General features: G+C 41.2%; 1 protein-coding gene across 1 annotated transcript in view; it reads right to left on the bottom strand.

The window, feature by feature from the left end:
- Nucleotides 1-18,953, bottom strand: part of HABP4 (hyaluronan binding protein 4) — a 33,804-nt gene extending 14,851 nt beyond the window's left edge. The window contains exons 1-5 of the mRNA XM_061163665.1: nucleotides 18,517-18,953; nucleotides 13,888-14,050; nucleotides 7,489-7,650; nucleotides 7,210-7,278; nucleotides 5,220-5,303 (exon numbers count right to left, since the gene is read on the bottom strand). Of these exons, the coding sequence (XP_061019648.1) occupies nucleotides 5,220-5,303; nucleotides 7,210-7,278; nucleotides 7,489-7,650; nucleotides 13,888-14,050; nucleotides 18,517-18,877 (839 nt within the window). The 5' untranslated portion in view covers nucleotides 18,878-18,953. The remainder of the gene's footprint in view (nucleotides 1-5,219; nucleotides 5,304-7,209; nucleotides 7,279-7,488; nucleotides 7,651-13,887; nucleotides 14,051-18,516) is intronic.
- Nucleotides 18,954-21,453: the final 2,500 nt, after the last annotated feature.

Below are 21,453 nucleotides of genomic sequence, written 5' to 3' on the forward strand. Positions count from 1 at the left end.
GGCAGTTGTTGATCCATATTACTGAACAGGGAAATCCTCAGTGATCCTGGCAGCTTTTTAACTGCTTACAGAACCACCTTCTCCCATTTGCAGTTCTTAATAGCAAGTTAATCTAAATGGCACTCTTATCCTTTCCTACCACTCAATATAGGGCTTCCCAGGTGGCTCAGTGGTGAAGAATCCACCTGTCAATGCAGGAGACGCAGGTTTGATCTCGGGATCGGGAAGATCCCCTGGAGAAGGAAATGACAACCCACACCAGTATTCCTGCCTGGAAAATCCCATGGACAGAGGAGCCTGGCAGGCTACAGCCCACAGAGTCTCAAAGAGTCGGACACAACAGAGCACGCACGTGCCACTCAGCACAGTTAAGAACATGAATGTTTGTGCTACAATATCTGGTTCAAATTCTGGCTCTGCTACCTACAAAAAATAAGCTGTCTAACCTATATGTCTCAGCATTAGAATAATTAACAGTACCTTCTCCTTCACGAGCAGCAAAAGATTAAGTGAGTTAAGCCATGGAAGCACTTAAAGCAGTTACTGGCAGGCAAAAAATGCTCGGTAAATGTTCAATTTATTCTTAAAGCAAAACACAGTAAGTTGTCACAGGTATCCTCGGACATTAGCACACCACAAGACAAGAAACATATAATACTTCTGTAATGAATCAAGGAAGGAAGGAAGGTCATAGCACACATAATTGTCAACAAAATGTGTCCAATTTGAGGAATATGTATGCACACTCTGGGTCATGGGTTTGAGCATATGTGAGGGTACATTAAATTTACCACCTAAGCGACACAGTAGTAAAGAATCTGCCTGCTAATGCAGGAGACCCCAAGAGATGCAGGTTTGATTGCTGGGTCGGGAAGATCCCCTAGAATAGGAAATGGCACTACACTCCAGTATCCTTGCCTGAAAAATTCCAAGGGCAGAGAAGCAGAAGTATACAGTCCACGGGGTGCAAAGACTCAGACGCAACTGAGCAAGTGAGCACAGCAAGAAGTAAGAAACCAAGAGTCTCCCTGAATATACATTCTGGCTTGATCAATATCCAGACACAGCTGAGACCAGAGAGCATCTCCATCCTAAGATGTATTTACAAGCCTAATTTTGGGACTATAAGAAACTGCAATTGTATTATTAGAAATGGTAGTAGTAATAATTTTAAAATTGGACAAGGCAGTGCAGAAACACGAATTTCTCAGCATGCTCAGCAACTAGAGCACAGCTGCTGTGCCCTGAAGCTCCTGCAAATCCAAACGGATGCTCACCGTCCACCACGGTCAGCAGAGAGAGAGAGATTTGCTGACTAGCCCCACCAGGATATCGCAGACAATGAGACTGCCACCAGCATCATTAAGTGTTTATTTTGTCTTTCAGAATAACTGATTTAATCGAAAGATTTTGTCTAACACTATGAATGCTAGAATACCTCAGTTAATTCTAAAGATTATAATTATGCTGTAATTTACTATTATTCTGCCTTACATTATCTGAACTTCTATAACTGGTTTATTGGCTCAAAAAGGATCCAATTTTTCTGAGGGTATCTAGTTAACTCACTTCTTAACATTCATATACACTGTTGATCTATTTCCTTGGTTAACTCAGTGTCTAAATATTCATATTAACTATTAATCTATTTCTTTAATTAAATACATTTCTTAGTTGTTTTGAATAGTAAATTAACAGCTTTCACAATCATCAATCATTGCAGCACTTTACTCTTGTAATAAGTAACAATATTAACAGTAGATATTTATATAGCTGGCCCCACTCCACGTGAAACTCATGCACACCCAACCAACCCTTCTGACAGCCTTCAGATGTAGGTGCTATTATTATTCTCATTTTACAGATGAAAAGAACTGAGGCACAGAAAGATGAAATAAATAACTTGTCCAAACTAGTAAATAGCAGAGCTGGGATTTGAACCCAGAACACTGGCTCTGGGTCTCTGCTCTTAACCACTTGACACCCTGCCTCTTCACAGCGGAAGGATGAGTAAGAGTTAAATAAATAGGTGAAGGGGCTGTAGAGGAGAAGTATAGAAAAACAAGAAAACAGCACTTGCGAAGGCTTTTTGGCAGGTATGGCTTAGGAGCTAGAGAAAGGTGCTTGGGAACAAGAAAAAGGGCCATGTGGTAAACCTGTGGAGAGGGCATAGGCGTGTTGAACTTGAGGGCTCTTTGGGAGTCAGACCACGCAGGACTGCGCAGGCCAGGGCAAGGGACAGAAAAAGGACAGGAAGCCACTGGGGGTAGGGTCCTCGTGGGAGCATGTTGATCAGAATGGCAGTGTGAAAGCCACTTTGGTGTGGAACAGGTTGATAGAAGCGGAGAATACAGGGAGCCCCCTTAGGAGCTCTGGTGAGAGAACAGACAGCAGTAGCTGAGACTATGGTGGTGAGTGGAGATGGTAGATATAAAAAGGTACAAATCCTCAGGGTAGAGTGACAGATTGGATTCTGGAGAGACAGCGGGTCAAGAAGAAGGAAATCTCAAGAATGACTCCTAGGTTTCTGGTTTATGCAACTGGATAAGTGGTGATGCTGTTCTGAAAGACAGAAACACCTAATGAGAATGGGGGCTTCCCTGGTGGCACACACGGTAAAAAATCTGCCTGTAATGCAGGAGAGCTGGGTTCGATCCCTGAGTTGGGAAGATCCCCTGGAGGAGGGCATGGCAACACACTCCAGTATTCTTGCCTGGAGAATCCCCACGGACAGAGGAACCAGGCGGGCTACAGTCCATGGGGCTGCAAAGAGTCGGACACGACTGAGTGACTAAGCACACGATGAAAATGGGGTCTGTGGACCTCAGTTCTGGTCATGGTGAGCATGAGGAGCATTTGGGATGCCAATGGGGAGATGTCCAGGAGGCAGATGGACACACGGGCCTAGAATCCATATTGAAGGTTGGAGCCAAAGGTATATGTTCCGGAGTCAGGAGATAAATGACAATTCAAGCTGCAGGAGTGCATGAGACCTTATAAACAGACATCAGACACAGGGAAGAGGGTCTAAGACAGAGCCCTGAAGAACTCAACATTCTGAAAGAGCAGAAAGACACAGTTGAGCCTGCAAGGGAGGAACTGATGGTTGCGGTTAAGTGGAAATCAACACAGGCATACCTTGTTTTATTGTGCTTTACAGGGTCTGCCTTTTTTGTTTGTTTTTCACAGAATTTTCTTTTTTTTTTTTAAACCTATTTTTTTTATTGGAGGATAATTGTTTTACAACATTGTGTTGGCCTCTGCCATGTATCAACATGAATCAGCCACAGGTATATACATGTTCCCTCCCTCCTGAATCCCCCTCCCATCTCCCATGCCATCTCACCCCTCTAAGTTGTCACAGAGCGCTGGGTTGAGCTCCCAGATTCTGCCTTTTTAACATATTAAATATCTGTGGCAGCCCAGGCTAGCAGCACTATTTTCTCAATAGTATGTGCTCACTTGATGTCTCTGCATCACACTCTGGTAATTCTCGAAATATTTCAAACTTTTCATTACTATTATATTTCTCACGATAATCTGTGATCCAAGATCCACAGATATTATGACTGTAATTGTTTTGGAATGCCACCAATTGCACCCACATAAGACAATGAACATAATGAGTAACCGCTATACCTGGTTCTGACTGCTCCACTAACTGGTCTTTCCATCTCTCTCCTGGTGCCTCCCTATTCCCTGAGACACAATAATATTGAAATTAGGCCAACTAATAACCCTATAATGGCCTCAAAGTGTTCAAATGAAAAGTCAATCAATATGGCATGCTTCATTGTTGTCTTATTTTAAGAAACTGCATAGTCACCCCAACCTTCAACAACCACCACCTCCATCAGTCAGCAACAACATCAAGGCAAGACCCTCCACCAGCAAAAAGATTATAACTCACTGAAGACACCAATCTTTTAGCAATAAAGGATTTTTAAATTAAGGTATGCACATTGGTTTTTTTTTAGACACAATGCTATTGTACACTTAATAAACTACACTATAGTGTAAACATGATTTTTACATGCACTAGGAAACCAAAAACCATTGTGTGACTCACTTTATTGTGATATTAGCTTTAAGGAGGTGGTTTGGAATCAAACCCAAAATATCTCTGAGGTATGCTTGTAAAGTCAGATGTTTTGAGAGATAAGAAAGTTGCAGACTGAAATATCTGTTAGCTCTGGAGACATGTGGTGACTGTTTCAAAAGAGTAGTGAGGGCAGAGCCAAACCTGGAGTGAAGTGAGGATAAAATGAAGGGGAAGTGAAGGGGGAGAAATGAAGAAAGAGTGCACACTACCCAGAAAAGGAAGGTGAATGAAAATGTAGGGGCAACAAGAGGCTTAAAACAAGAGAGACTTAGCACATATAAAATGCTGGTTGGAAGACCAGATTTGGGGAGAAGAAGGTGAGTATGTCTAAAAAGGAAGGAGCTAACTGAGATTTCAGTGAAGTCAGAAGGAAATAGGAACCAAAGGCTGAAGAGGTTGGTGGAGAGATGGCACCTCTATTTTACCATGAGGAAAGAAGCCCCGGAGAGAGTGTGAAGTTCCCATCTGATGGCTCCTAAATTTCTCTGTGACACAGGAAGCAAAGTTATACTCAGAAAATAAAAGAGGAGGTGTGAGTGTTGGAAGGAAGGAGAAAGTGGGAGGCAGTGTCAGGGCTTTGAGGGGACAAGAAGAACTGAACCGGTCATTGTAGTGGGTGGGGGGGAAGAGTAAATCCAAGAAATGGGCATTGCTGGGCAGTGTTGACGGCTCATTTCAAAATGTGATCAGGAATTTACAGGAGTTCCTACCAGCCCTGCTGAGGGACTTGCAGTATTCAGTCTGTGGGTGCAAGTAGAGAGATGGCAGATGGCTATCAGTTGTCCAGGAGGTGGATTCTGCTAGCAAGGTACTCATAGATCCCAAGGGCAAGGGTGCTAGAGATGGACTAAGGAACTACGCTCCATGAAGAAGAGAGGGAAGGAGGGACCAGAAGAAAATAAAAGGACAAAACATGGGGGTACTGATGAGAGAGAGAGACTAGTTACAGTACAGGCTGCTGATGATTTGAATTAATTAGTTTGATTATTCATTAACACATTAAGATCAATCCTCTGTGATATGACAAAAGGCTGAGCTTCCTGTCCTATGAAGACTTCTTATAAATCTTTAAGAAAAAGACCAACAGCCCAGTGGGAAAAATGAACGAAATACCCACTTAGCTGGAGATTCATCCTCCAGGGGGCCCAGGGACTCCTCCACCACTGTGGTCTCTTCCATGGGGGCAGTCGGGTCCGTGTCACTGCAAAGAGGCAAGAACCAGTCTAGTCACACAAATCTGTTTACATCAATGCCCTTCTATATTCAAGACAGAAAAAAACACACTTCAATGTCCTTTCTCCCTCAAGGAATTAATATGTACATACAAGTAACCCACATCAAAATAAAAAGAGGAAAAAAATGCTCTTCATTGCTAATCCATATAAATTATTTCCAAAAATGTAAAAAGTATTTGATAAATACAAGTTTTTATTGATGGACTAAAATTAAGAACAGATTGCAAAGGACCAGAACAACTATTCAAATCTGTTATTATCCTAGGAAATTCCAAATATTAACAGGGACCATAAAAATTTTCAACATGTAAGTATTAAATGACTTATAATAAATAAGAATATGCCATATCAAACTTTAAAAAATGGCAAGAAAGTGGAAACATTTCATAAAAAGGAATGTGTAGGATTACAAAAAGCTGGTGATACCAGAAAAATAAGGCTTTGGAACATTAATTTATATACTGTCACATCTAAATATATAATCTACAGATTAGAAATTAGAGCACAATGAAAAACAATTTGAATTTTAACTGCATAATCTTAATTTTTATGTTGATATTAATCCTATATGAATATTGCTTTTTTAAAAAGTATCAGCAAAAGAAATCTCATTCTCATGAAACTCAGAGAGGCCTGGCAGGTTACAGTCCATGGGCTCGCAAAGAACTGAACATGACTGAGTGACTAGGTACATGGCTGGATTATATCATGGTGGCAAATCAAAATCTCAATGTATTAAATAAGAATTTAAAGTCTTATGCTACAAAAAAACATTCAATTACAGATTATTACCGCCTAAGAGCTTTGACTTTATAACTCACAAACCAATCCAAAATAAGTGCCATGGGGTGTGTGTCATTTCAACACTGGGACATACCATCTACTAGGAGCACATTTTGGTCACTTCCAACGCCAATACTTACCTCTTCGAGCAAGTAATCATTTGGAGCCAAAATGATTTTAAATTGAAATGCAAACTGAAATGAGGTGATAGTATTAAATAAGGTGGTAAACCAGATGATTCAGAAGGTACTTGTATATTTTTAAAAATACACTATCACAGTAAAATAAGACAAAATGAAAAGATCTGTAAACATTTAACAAGTTTCTTTTCAAGGACAACACAGATATGCAGTGATAGTAAATCTAACTTTACATTTGCTGTTATTTTATACATTTATTTTTAAGGATAAAAATTTAAGAAAAATAAGTTTATGTAAAAAACTTAAATTCTTCAAAAGAAGAAATGTGGAAGTCTTGATCTCAAGCCTTCAAGCTTGTGTAAAGCCTGCCCTGCAACACACCCTAGAGCAACTCATTCCTCATGTTTCCCTGCAGCCCTGAAATGACAGAAACAGCAGAACCAAGTACCTCCCCAAATAGCAAAACCGGTACAAATCTGAGATACCATAAGACCTCAGAGAAATGGCAGATTTGAACCTCAGGTGAAACTTGTCATTGAGCTTGGATCTGCAAATAATTTTATAAGATCAAGATGAAATATACACAAAAACTTTGGAAGGTCACAGAGAAATAAAGTATAGGAAATCCAGGAATTTAAAAAAGCAATCTGACGCATAGGTAAATATATAGCTCCATGTGCTTGGAACATCAACAAATATACAAATTAGCTTGGCTAAAATAAGACAAAAGAATTTTGAAAGCAGTTTCAAATCTAACTACAACATAGCAAACCTGTTTTAAAAAGTTATCTCATGAAACAAAAGCTTAAATTCAATTTCTACATAAAGCACACAAGTATAAAGACACCACAAGCATACCACAGAGGACATAATCTTCAAGACAGGCAAATAAAGGTCCAGATATTTCACTTAATTGCAGATTCACAGAAGATACATATTTGCACCATACCTGGTATCTTTACCTGATCCCCAGGTGCGAACTCCATATCCACCCATGTTGTCTTCAGTTCTGATTGCTCTAGACAAAGAAAGAATGTTCCCTTAAACTAGAAACGAGTCTCCAGTCAATCTCCAAATTAGAAGAGTTGATCAGAAAAGCTGTCCCAGTATCAGCTCCCTCAGGAATAATTGCATACTAATATATAGTCAACTAAATATTAACACACAACAGATGCACACCATGTATTACACCAAGATCTTAAAGAGATAGCATTACAAAGAAACTTACATTTTATCATTCCCACCGTATCTCTCAAATTCTCGTTTCCCTCTCTGGTCAAAACCGTCAAAAGTTCTGTTCCCAGGACCACCTCTGCCTCTGGTTCGCATGCCCCCTCTTGGGCCTCCACGTCCTCTCAGCGGTCTGTCTCGATCAAATCTGTCAGTTGGTCTAGGAAGAGATGAGTACCATAAAAATGGTGACCTGAATTATAGAGCTAAGGCTTTTTTTTTTTGAAGAAAAAAAATTCTAGAAGTTCATTATGGCTATAGTATGTTGGAAAGAACTTGTGGCTTGAATAATAAATTAATAGTCAAATTTTACTGAGCACATACTACCTTTGACACTGTTGTGCACTCTTGGCATACAGTTTATTAATTATAACTTGTGCCCACAGATGAGGAAAATAGCTGAAGATGATGTCCTTGTTGTTAAATCCAGTAGCCACTTCAGTCTGTAGGTCATTTGACCCCTATGCATCATTTGATAATCCCAACCACTAGTTTTCCTCTGCTCTTTCTGGCTCCTCTCTCCCTGTGTGTCCTTAAAAAGTTATTTTTGCAATAGGTAACATCCAAACATTCACAAGGTACTCATCCTGCTTCTTGGGCACCCAATTCGATTTCTCAGAGCCAGGCACTGCAGTCACATATAAAGAAAGGTTCCACACCTTGTCTTTTTAAGGAACATGTCTTAGATACCCATCTTCTGGATACCCACACATTTGTCTTTAGGAATATCAGCATTCCCGCCTCCCCACTCCTGCACACACCATCCTCATCTCTATGTTATTGATATGTGACCCCTTCATGTGCCCCTGTGTCTTTCATTTGGGGGTCTCTCTGATTCCAGGTCATAAAGACAGTTACTTCCTGGACATTCCTCTGTGTCACCTCATGTCCCTGAAGATACATGACCAACACTAACCAAGGGGTTAGTGCTATGTTCCCGCTACGGTCCCTAACTCACATCACAGAAGTATCCAAGCAAAGAATCTGCCTTTTCTCACTCTTCCCCTGCCACACCCCCTGGATCCAGGGCCTGCGTGCTTCTCCTCACTGTTCCCTGCTACCATCTGCTCAGAGTCACTTTTTATGGGGACTTGTTTCTCCTCCATCAGACTCAAAGCTTCTGCAGGAAGAATCTCATCTTTTTCATTGTTAAACCTTAGTTTAATAAGATAAATTATACGTTTTTTTAATTTGTCAAGACTTTGAAAAACATAGAAAGCAACAAATTACTTATTGAAATCTAGTGACATTAGTGGCTCAAACACCAGAACTGGAGATGTATTCCAGTCTACTTTTAGGGCTGAAAATGTTACATTAAAAAGCTACTATAGATCATGGATAAAAAGACACAAAATTCACAATTCTCCTTATTCAAAAAGATGAAAAAATATAGAAGCACTGATCATCGACTTTATGCCAGTCTCTTTCAAGAAACATCATCCTAAATCAGTTTCCAAGTGCGCTTTTTCTGTCTCCCACCTCCTCTGACCAAAACCAAAATTTTAAATGGAGACTGTTGTAGAATATGATTCCATATTACAGTAAATATCTAAAGCAGAGTTCTAAAACAATAATAAATGAAAAGTAACAGTAAGTTCTTTTTTTTTTTTTTTTTTAATAACAGTAAGTTCTTAACCAGGAAGCTGGACAGGGCCATAAAAGGAGTCTACCTAGAAACTGAGAGGAAATAAAGCATAAAACCATATGTGGAAAATAATGCCAATAGTCAAAATTAGGTTTAAATGTACATGAAATCTAGATCAGATACTGATAAAATAACAAATTCATTAAAAATATGATAGTAACTGAAACTGGTCCCCAAAACAGCTTTGTGGTCTGGTTTATTTTAATCCCTTAAATAATTTTTCTTTATCCCACAGATTTACCCTCCATCCACCCCACATCCCAATTAAATGTATTCTCAAGTGCTTCCTTATATTTCCTTTCTTATAAAAGATATCCTCTACTTTTTTATAGGTTGGTAAGCATTGAGGAATCCTCGACTCCACTTAGGAAGCTTTATTGTGACATACTCACAAGCAAAAAGAAAACAATATTGCACTGGGCCAACCGTCCCATCCCATTTTTCAGTTCAATTCAGTTCAGTCACTCAGTCGTGTCCGACTCTTTGTGACCCCATAGACCACAGCATGCCAGGACTCCCTATCCATCACCAATTCCTGGAGTCCACCCAAACTCATGTCAATTGAGTCGGTGATGCCATCCAACCATTTCATCCTGTGTCGTCCCCCTCTCCTCCTGCCCTCAATCTTTTCCAGCATCAGGGTCTTTTCAAATGACTCAGCTCTTCACATCAGGTGGCCAAAGGATTGGAGTTTCAGCTTCAACATCAGTCCTTCCAATGAACACCCAGGACTGATCTCCTTTAGGATGGACTGGTTGGATCTCCTTGCAGTCCAAGGGACTCTCAAGAGTCTTCTCCAACACCACAGTTCAAAAGCATCAATTCTTTGGCGCTCAGCTTTCTTTATAGTCCAACTCTCACATCCATACATGACTACTGGAAAAACCATAGCCTTGACTAGACAGACCTTTGTTGGCAAAGTAATGTCTCTGCTTTTTAATATGCTGTCTAGTTGGTCATAACTTTCCTTCCAAAGAGCAAGCGTCTTTTAATTTCATGGCTGCAATCACCATCTGCAGTGAATTTGGAGCCCAAAAAGATAAAGTCTCTCACTGTTTCCAGTTTCCCCATCTATTACATTCCTGTAATCTACTCTCTTACCATAGTCCTAATAGATAGACATGAGTACAGGTTTTGCAGGTAAAGGGAATGAAGTTCATGGAGGGAGGAACTGGGAGTTAATGTTTAATGGGTATAGCTTGGGAAGATGAAAATTTTTCTGGAGATGGATAGTGGTGATGGTTGCACAACAATTAGACTGTATTTAATGCCACTGCACTGTACACTTAAAAAGTGGCTAAAATGATAACATTTCATGTGATGCATCATCATGTGTACGTGTTCAGTTGTGTTCCAACTCTTTGTGACCCCATGGACTGTATCCTGCCAGGCTCCTCTGTCCATGGGATTTTCCAGGCAAGAATACTGGAGTGGGTTGCCACTTCCTACTCCAAGAGATCTTCCTGACCCAGGGATCGAACCTGCGTCTCTTGCATCTCCCGCTTGGGCAGGCAGATTCTTTATCATTTTACCACAAGTTTTAAGGTTCCAGGAGTTGGTGATGGACAGGAAAGCCTGGCATGCTGTAGTCCATGGGGTCGGACATGACTGGGCGACTGAACTGAACAAGTTTTAAAAATTCTTCCTGGTGAGGAAGAAAAAAAATTTAGACATCTGAGTCAGTGATTCTTTTAGGACTGGAGCTGACTTTAAATGACCAGAAGTAAACTGCAGAAAGAGCCAAAGAAAGAATCAAACTGTATGGAGATGGAATAATTATCCAGACTAATTCCCTAACAGTCTGTTCTAAGAGTTTACTTAAGAGTTCATCATTTGGAGACTAAAGAAAAATTCTTACTGCATTAAAAACAGTAGCTGCATTCCCAGAATATATACAAGTGACACGGCTGATCTCTGTACCTAAGTCACATGACAATTACTCACAGCACCATCCGTGGCTATTGCTTCTATGTGAAAACTATGTTCTGCTCTAGGGGAATAAAAATCCATGCCACTAAAACTCTGGGTATATCCTTATCCATAAATTAAAAAGACTGAATTAAGCAGCCTGTTAAGATTATCGAAATCCTATATACAATAAACATGCCCAATAAACATATAAATAAACAAAGATCAAACTTTATCATACTGAAGTCTACAGAAAGTGCTATGAGAAATGCTCTTATACATTACTATTAACAGCAACAGAATAAACTGACATGTTACTAGCATGGTGATTTGTCACTATGTATTAATAGTCCCCTCCAATGTTTGTTTGTTTCACACTACAGGTACCAATCCAACCTCATACTGAAGTACCAACTGGGTCCCAGATTTAGATACACGATACTCAGTGGAGAACCACTGCTTTAAGACCCTAATTGGGATTCCTACTTTAAGAACTACATCTAAGAAAGGCCTTATATGGGTAAAAGGCTGTCTACTGAGTATTATTCATGAAGCAAAAAGCTGAAAGCTGAGCAAAGATCCAACACTAATGGAATAATTACATTATAATACTCCAAACAAAAGATCATAACAGAACCATTAGAAATGCTTACCAACACTGTCCATGACATCATCATTAATGACTTCTACTTATCAAGTGGAAAAGAATGTATAGTACTCAGTGTATATGCACTGATGAAGAGTTAAACAGTAGTCCTCTCAAATGGTAAAAGAGTGGTTTAAATTTTTTAAAATTTTATTCATTTTCCTAATTTTCTAAAGTGACTATAAAATTATTTTTATTAACGATCTTATGGCTGTTTATCAAAAGAAAAGTATTTTTTAAGAAAAGAGGAAAGTTACCTTTTCTGATAGTGCAAGACTTCACAAAAAATATTTTCAAATTTCCTTCAAAGTAAACATTTCCTACATATTCCTAACATGATACACTGGGAAGGACACAGATATCACACTTCTAATGTATCCCTGTCAAAATGCAAAACCTTGTCTCATGAGGAAACAGCAGACAAACTCAAATCTGGACTGTTCTACAGAATAACTGGTTCATGTTCTTCAAAAATGTCAACTCCATAAATAAATGAAAAACTAAAGAGCTGTCTTAAGACTAAATGCAATACACGGAACCTCGCTGGCGATCCAGTGGTTAAGAATTTGCCTTCTAACGCAGGAGATGTGGGTTCAATCCCTGGTCAGGGGGAACTAAGATCCCAAACAAAAGCCATGGGGCAACTAAGCCCAACTGGAGAGCCGGTGCACTCTAGAGTCCATGCTCTGCAATGCATGCCCGTGTGCCCCGATGAGAGAAGCGCCCATGTACCACAACAAAGACCCAAAGCAGCCTAAATAAATAAGTAAATGTAATGCACATTCCTGGACTCTGATTTTTTTTCTTTTGCTAAAAAGATATTAATAGGACAATTGGTACAGTTTAAGTAGACTATAGATTACATGATTCAGATAATTAGATAATAAGTATTGCACCAATATTAACGAGTTTGATAACTGTACCATGCTTTTAGGAAACATTCTTGCATCTTACTCTCAAAAGCCAAAGAAAAAAAATGTGTGTGTGTATGTGTGTGTGTGTAACAGAGAGAGAAAAGGAGAAAGAGGAGGAGAGAGGAAGGGAGGAGTATGATAAAGAAAAGGTGGTAAAAAGTTTTTGGAGAATCTGGACAAGGATATATGGGGATTTCTTATACAATTCTTGCAACTTTCTGTAAATTGTCCCTCAACAAGGCATTTTTTTTCATGTTAACATATAAAGACTTATCCTTTAAAAAAAAAAACTCATAATTTTGCTACTAAAAAAGCTGGGAACTTGAGCTATAATTTCTTTATTTCCACAGAATAAATCCCTGAAGTAGGGGAAAAATACACAAATGCTTCCCCAAATAAGCAACTCTGATCTTGAAGGCTTTCTATAAGAAAGCAGATTATAGCCATTGCACAGCTAATTTGAACTAATCACCCCCAAAAAGCAGAATTAAACCTTTCTCTTGCCTTCATCCTCTAACATGGTGGCAGATATACCATCTCCGTTTTGAATGTGTAATGAAATACGTAGTCAAGAAGTTAAAAGACTTGGGGAACAACAGATCCCTTGACATTAAACTGTACACTATTCTAGTCTCTTTTAGCTTTTTAAACTTTCTATTCCTTTAAATGTGATTCACAAGTAGTTTTGTTTTAACCTAAACCGAGTGCTATGTAGGTTTAATAATTAAAAACTTGAGGCAGCATATATCCATCCTGTTAATGCTAAACATAAGACATTAAAAACTGCTTTCTGGGTTCAGGTGGGTATGATAGCCCACATACAGCCACATTACTCAGACTGTATCAGCCTGAGACCATCTTCCAGGTCAGAGCACTCTCTAGAGAAGGCATGGAAGCCTTAAACTGGCATCACACATTCTATCCGATATTTGGTCAAATTTCATCATAAATTTAAATTCATTAGTGGCCCAAATTAGTTCTACTAAATCAAGAACATAATTATACCTCTGGCCTAAACTGCAAAAGAAAATTTAGCATACTCCTGTAGAGTTTGTTATAAGAATGTCTTTCAAAGTTATCAATAAATTATCCACTTTTTATTTTGTAATCGTTTCCTGAACCAATGGAAGATCCTTCACCTGTTACCTAAAGCAGTATGATCTGTCATTTAGATCAGCAAACTGTTCCCAGTACTGGCACCACCAAAAGTTTGCAAAGGCCCATAGTCCTCTGAAAATCCTTCTGGTTCCCCCAACCCTCCAAGCTGAGGCCTGCAGCACCTACTTTTCATCTGTAAACTTCTCAGGTGTAAAATCCGCCTGCCTCTCGGTGTCATAGGGTCGATATTCTCTGTAGGATCTCCGCTCTGCTCTATCAAGTGTCACCTCCGTCCCTCGGCTATCACTCCATCCTTGCTGCTCCCCTCTTCTGGGAGTTCTCTTCTGGCCTGAGAGGGAGAAATCAAAGAGGAGAACTAGAACCCAAAGTCTGCAGCAGCCCGTTATTACAGGTACTTTTAAATTTCACTTTTCTAGAAATCAATGTCATAGGACAATTTGGGAAGTTTGAAAAACTTCAGAGAAGAAAAAAAGTTGCTAATACTACTACTGCCCAGAGTTGTCTTTTAATAAAACTTTGACATTACCATTGAAGCATATGCTTTCCCTTATGTCCTAGACAGTATGGTAAGATAAACTATAGCAACTAACCTACAATTAAAATTGTCTCACAATGACTTTGTGATAGCTATTGAAGATCTATATCAACTACATTTCACAAGAGCAGCTTTATCAAAACACGGTAGTTAAGGTCTTTCCAGAAAAGTAAAAGACAAATACCCTGCATTTGGAATCCCACCTATAGTTTATCATTCATTACCTAATAAAGTTTTCATTTTTAAATAGTTTGTACCATTATAATTTTTCTCATTTGAAAACAGATTTTCCTGTTCTTTGATGCGATTGATACATTTATAATCGCACTTCTCAAATATGAGGCCAAGTTGGTACTTGCCAACTCATGTAAGGGCCGGCCAGCACTTGAAGGGGTATCTCCTGCCCATGGAGAGGCCGGCAGTGAGGAGGCTGGGGCTGGGGCCACTCCAGTCTTCTCTGTTCTCCCTTCACTCTTCTCAGTTTTGACACTTTAAAAATTTTCAGCAGAGTCTATGTCTCAAGGCATCTATTATTTGGTAAATATCAATGTATTATGAAGAACATTGTTACTTCTTAAATAATCTTCAAAAAATGTGTTTATTCTTTCCTTGTATACATTTAATAGGTCTCCATCTCAAACATTATGTAAAATTTTTATTTTAGTAGCTTCGATTTTTCTTGGTATAAGTCACCCTTCACATTCATTGTATGGTTGTAAAAATATATTAAGTGTATTTGAATTAATGGGTATTATTTAAACTACTGGGTTCCTTTCTTACTTAGGAGATACTCATGACTCTTAAGGAATATATGTTTACCTGTATTCTATTTTCCCATTTAATATTTTCTATCAAAAGTTTATAAAGGAGGCACATGTAAGTATTAACCTAGTTTCAATAGCTTACTGATCTCATTTTAAAGCAGAAGTCATGTTTGCAACATCACTAACACAAAACTGTACAATTTATTACTTGCTGATTACTTGAAATGTGAAATGTTACATAACAGATCTAAGTTCAATCTTAAGTTAATGTCCCATAGCCTAGGAAATGCTCAAATCTGATTTGAATCCTGAAGCCACAATCTAAACTTGTGACATGTTTAGGATACAGGGAAGACGTTATCATAAATAAAGCATTATGCTTTTATTTCAGAAACAAAACAGAGACCAACATTCATACCCAGCTGTCCAGGAGTATGCAAAGCCATATCCAAGGGCACATATGTTACTGAGAGACCAAATTTGGAAGAGGCATTTAAAATGTAAGGCAAAAATGTTATTATGAAAGTTAACTAACAAGTTGAAAACTGTAATAGTCTATGACATAATGGCCATCAGCAAGTAGCTCAACAGTAATAATACTTTCCCCTCAATGTAAAAAGTTATTTTAATACAGTTTCAAATTTCCTATCCATAACCTATAACTTAGAATATACTAAATTATCTCCACTTAACCACAGAATTACTTAAGAGCTTATTTCCACCTTCCAGTTTTCAAAGTTATTTTTAAAACTGTATCAATTAAATTTGGAATTCATCATTCAAAACTTAAAAAGACATTTGCTACATACTTTATACTAAAGCATCTTCCAAAGCTTCAGTGTATAAGTTGAAAAGCATTAAATATGACCTGGCAATTTATTAGAATAATTATCAATACCCTGCAAACATTTCGTTTTCCTTCCAAAATCCAAAATACAAAGATAATAGAGGTCCAGTTTTTCCCATAACTTACTACTAAGAGATCAGAACTGCAACTGAAGCTAGTCGTTCTGTGCTGGATCAGCAGCTCCAAGTGGATAATGCAAACACTGAATTTTACTAGCCCTTTCGAAATAAAAGGCTGGCATATGCAGTCTGATCACTGATCTAACCCCAGCCCACATAAAGAGACAGAATACTGTAAAATTTACAGTGCAATTTCCCTGAAATAAAGTTGAGCTTTGACTTGGAGAAGTTCTGAAAGGCCAGGAAAAGCAAAGCTGAAACAGCCTCTGAAGACTTAAAGAATAAATTTTTTGAGTAAAGGTCTATACTGTTAAATAGTGAAGGATATTAAAAATCTATTTCTATGGGAAAATCTTATGATTTTCACATCCTTTTGTGACTAATGTTTCTGTTATTTGTCAAACTTGTTTTGACTTTGACTCTTGTCTACACTAAGCATTCACTTTTAATAGCCAAATAAAATTAAAATATTTGAGTGTTAGAGAAGTACAGTCCATATCAATTAGGGCTACAAAACCTTGAGAGGGTAGCTCTCTAACACCCATTACAGATAAATTCAGTACAGTAACTGCACAAATGGAAATTAATGAGCTGTTTTCTCCTGAAATAACATACTTGAAAAAGAACTAGAATTACAAAACTTCCATTCTAACTACAAAATTAACTAAAGTTCCTTAATACAGATCTCAAAAACCAGATCACCTGGATTATAAACAATTGACAGAAAAAGTTATTAGTGTACTACATTATAATGCTAAGTTTATTTATTATGCTAAATGCAGGTTGCAACTAAGTTTATAACATCCAAAATTTAGGGGAAAAAAATAAGTAGCTCTGTGCATTTATATGTGTAAATACAAAGTGTTAACAGTAAGAAAAGTATGAATTTTCACTTTACTTCATACACTTCTGAATTGCTTAAAATACAACAAAAATGCATGACAATTTTACTAGTAAAAAGGTTAAAAAGCAATACATTAACAAAGAAAACTAAATTCCGTTTCTCACTGAAAGATAATACATATTTTCACTTGTTAAAAAATAAAGTTTAGCCTGTCCAATTCTTTTATTACTATGATATTTATCTAAATTGATTTAAGAGAAAAACAGAACATATACAAAATGTACACTATATCTCAAGTCTCACTCACTGTTTAAATAGGCTCATCTATGTACTTGCCTATCAAGAAATCTTGGGATATCCCAACAGCATTTAAAATAATTGTCAATATTATAATGACTTAATTTTCTGATTCTCAAGAGATACTGCTGGATTGAGCTTTGCACAGATAAAGGTAAACATTACCTAGCTGCAGAAGCCAAGGCCCCAACACTCAAGTCAGGAATTATTCTCTCAGGACTGGGCTGACAATTTTTATCAAGCAAGGAAGAAGCCAGTAAAGCCGAGTTGAATACACTGCCAAACACTGGCTGGAGTGGTCGAATCATGCATCTTAAAACTTTTTTCGGAAACCTCAGGATCACTATTTTCTTTTTGGAAAACAGAGGAAACACAGGTGGAATCTTGGGAGGCTTTACCACTGAAGCGGTTCAGGTGAGAAACGACTCTTAAGCACCATCCGTGCCTAGATGCCGTCAGTAGTACACCAAGCTTTGCACTGGCCATTCTGGCTAAGCAGAGAGTGGGGAACTTTGAATATTCTTGTTGAAAAGGTTAAAAACGCTTCTTCTTAAAGCAGCCTGAGTTAATGACAAGTTACACAAGCCATCAACACTACGTGCTCTACTGAAAACCCGTGCGGGATGACTGTTGTAAGCCACCGTAAGGGAGATGGATGGGTGAAGGCACAGAGCTTGGAAGGCGCCGGGGACCCCGCGTCAAGCCCCGCCGCATTCTGCTCGCGGCCCTGACGTCACAGCCCACCCCCGCGGTCACCCAGGCCTTCCCTCCATCACAGAGGCCCCAGCTCCTCACCCCGGCGATCCTTTCACACACCCCGAGTTCTCGCCGCCACCCCCAGGGGCCGGGTGCGCCCTCCTCCATTCTCCCTAAGAGGCGCTCCCCTCCCTCCTTTCCACGACGCTCCTTTTTTGCCTCCAGACGTGAATCGTGCAGAGGTTGGGCTGGAGGATGGAGAAAATCCCTGCTAGTTTTAGATCTGAGAGCCCTGGGGCAGCGACCCCAGTGTTCGTCCACATACACCACCCAAGAAATATCCCTCAACTTTGCCCAACTTGTAAAGGCTCAGTCCCACCGTTCAGAAACCCCCTACTCCAAGCCTGCACTCTCCTTCGCCCCCAGAAGGGACTGGGAAAGGCCAGAAGGGGCGTGACACTTCCCCCACCCTGTCCTTTTCCCCACCTTCCTCAGCCACTGGGACCCTCAACTTCGGTCAACTCTTCCCAGCGCCCCCTTCCCTTTCTGAAACAGGTTCCAGCGACCCCAGTCTCGCAGTGGCAGGTCCCGGGGCGGCTGAGGAGGGGTGACCTCCATGACCCCATTCTCCTTCCCCTCCCGCCCACCGCGCCCACCCTGGGACAGCCAGGTGCCGGGCTGGGCGCGCGTACCGGGCGGCTGCGGGCCGCCCCCTGGGCTGTCTGGCTGCTGCGAGCTGGGGGCCGGGAGGCTCTTGCGCTCCTTCTGGGACTCCCTCCGGCCGCCGCCCGCGCCGGGTCTGTGGCCCGAGGCCCCAGCCGGGCTCCTGCCGCCGCGGTTGCCAGCCCCGGCCGCCGCCGCCGCCGCCTCGTCGCGCCTCTTGCGCTGCAGCTGCTGCTGGCGCCGGCGTTCGGCCTCGCGCAGGATGTCGAACGGGTCAGACTCATCGTCTAGCAGCTGGTGGAAGCGGTTGGCCACGACGCAGCCGAAACTCTCCTGCATCGCGGCGCCTGCGGCAGCCGCAGCCACAGGACTTCCCAGAGCGCCCTTCATGCCGCCGCGGCCACTGCGGGCCCGCCGCGGGCAGCCCACGCGAGCGAGTCTCAGCGAAGCCGGCGATGAGGACCCATCCTACCCGCAGCTACTGCCCTCCCAGCCCTGCCCTGCCCAGTCCCGTCCCTCCCAGCGCCCGCCCCCGCACCGCCGCAGCCGCCCGCCTAGCTGCTTCCCACCAGCCAATCAGCGCACGAGGGCACGCCCCCTTTCCTAGCCGGCACGCCTGGAAGCCCAATCAGAGGCCGGCTGCTGTCACGTCAGGCGACCTCTATGCCCCGCCCCACGACTCAGCAGGGAGGGGCTGGACCCAAGGGGCGGAGCTGCTGGGAGGAGCAACGAATCTTGTGGTCCAGGCTGCTGGGCCATGCTGGTGGGTCACGGCCGTCATTTGTTGTTTTCTCTGGGACCGCGTCCACACTTATCATCGTCCACTCTTCTTTGAAGTGTGTATATTGATTCGACAACTATACAGTGTACACTTACTATGTGCCAGGTGTTATGGTGTAGGAGAGACTAGCTCCCTGTTTTGGAAGATCTTAGTCTTCAGGCAGAAAAGTGCCCTGAAGGAAAAGCACAGACTTCTCTATGACCTACTGAAGAAGCTTGGAGAGGCTTTCCCACGGGAATGACGGTTACGCAGAGATATGAAGGATAACAAGGGCCAGGAGTAGTGGCAAGTGCACAAGTCTGAGGTGGGGTGGAATACAACCATTCAAGCTCAAAGAAAACCGATTAAATGAACTGCTAAGAGTTGGGGGGTTGGCATCACTGACGCGATGGACATGAGTTTGAGTAGGCTCCAGGAGTTGGTGATAGACAGGGAAGACTGGCGTGCTGAAGTCCGTGGGAGTCTCAAAGAATCGGACACGACTGAGCGACTGAACTGCCTGAAGAGTTGCTGCTACTGCTGCTGCTAAGTCGCTTCAGTCATGTCCGACTCTGTGCGACCCCATAGACAGCAGCCCACCAGGCTCCCCTGTCCCCGGGATTCTCCAGGCAAAAACACTGGAGTGGGCTGCCATTTCCTTTTCCAATGCATGCATGCATGCTAAGTCGCTTCAGTCGTGTCCGACTCTGTGCGACCCCATGTAGAGCAGCCCACCAGGCTCCCCTGTCCACAGGATTATCTAGGCAAGAATACTGGAGTGGGCTGCCATTTCCTTCTCCAGACTGAAGAGTTGGGGGAGAGCCTTATTTTGATCTTTATTCCAGGAGCAGCGGGAAGCAAATTTTAAGCGTGAGCATGTGTTTAAAAAGGCCACCTTAGCTGTAACATGAAGAACTATGTTGGTGGGAGGTCAAATTGGATGCAGGGAAACCAAGCTGAAGATTGCTGCAGAGCTACAGGGAAAAGGTGATGATAGTGACTTGGAGTAGGATACTGTCAGTGGGGGTGAAGAGAGTAGTAGATCCAAGAGCTCTTTTTGAGGTTACATCAACAGGACTCGATTATGCACTACATACAGCTGGTGAGGAAGAAGATTATGATGACTCCTGTTTTTCTGGCTCTTACAACTGGAATGGTGGTGCTATGCACAAAGAAAGCATTAGAAGAGACCACTTTGATGAGACTCATAAGGTCAGTCTTGGATGTGTTGAGATTTAAGGTTTTTGTTTTTGTTTTGATTGTTTGGTTGGTGGTTCTATTCAATTGAGGAAGTTCAGAGGAGAACATGAATTGGACTTTCTCCAGGAATTCTTGCTTAGGCACTCATGGAGACACTTTTATACACTGCCTGTATTACAACTCTTCCTTTCCCTCTTACACTTTCCCAGAACTGTATTTTGTTGGTGCATCAGGTAGCTGTTTGCCCCACTGGGGAACTGGACCCTTTCCAGCCTCAAATTTGATTAATCTTAAATCACTCTTTGTACTGCCATTCCCCTACCATGGTTGCTGTAGGAATAGGTTTTTGGTGCAAATCTGGCAGAACAGACCTGAGGGGAAGTATTCTGGAGAATTTCTTAAAGGGAAGTTTTTTGTTTTTTTTTTTTTTTTGGTGGGATCTGCCATCTTTCCACTTCTGTACTTTGGTCCTTGTTATGTAGGAGGACATGATCCCTCGAGTTGCTTATCCTTATTGTGACTATGAAGATGCTGAAGATGGCAGAGCAGAAGGATAGAGAAAGCCTAGTTCCCTGATGCTGTGGAGCTGCTGATTTATCACAATCAGGAAACTTCCTACCTCAGACTCATGTAAGGCAGTAAATGGGCTTCCCTTGTGGCTCAGATGGTAAAGAATCTACCTGCAATGCAGGAGACCTGGGTTCGATCCCTGGGTTGGGAAGATCCCTGGGAGGTGGGCATGGCAACCCACTCCAGTATTCTTGTCTGGAGAATCCCCATGGACCAAGGAGCCTGGCAGGCTACAGTTCGTGGGATCACAAAGAGTCAGACATGACTGAGCGACTAAGCACACACACACAAGGCAATAAATGGTCTTTATTCTAAGAGCAGTGGGAAGCAAATTTTAAGCATAAGCATGTGTTTAAAAAGGCCACCTGAGCTGTAATGTGAAGAACTATGTTGGTGGGAGGTCAAATTGGATGCAGGGAAACCAAGCTGAAGATTC

The sequence above is a fragment of the Dama dama genome, chromosome 16 (assembly GCF_033118175.1).
Source record: "Dama dama isolate Ldn47 chromosome 16, ASM3311817v1, whole genome shotgun sequence".
Classification (NCBI taxonomy): Eukaryota; Metazoa; Chordata; class Mammalia; order Artiodactyla; family Cervidae; genus Dama; species Dama dama.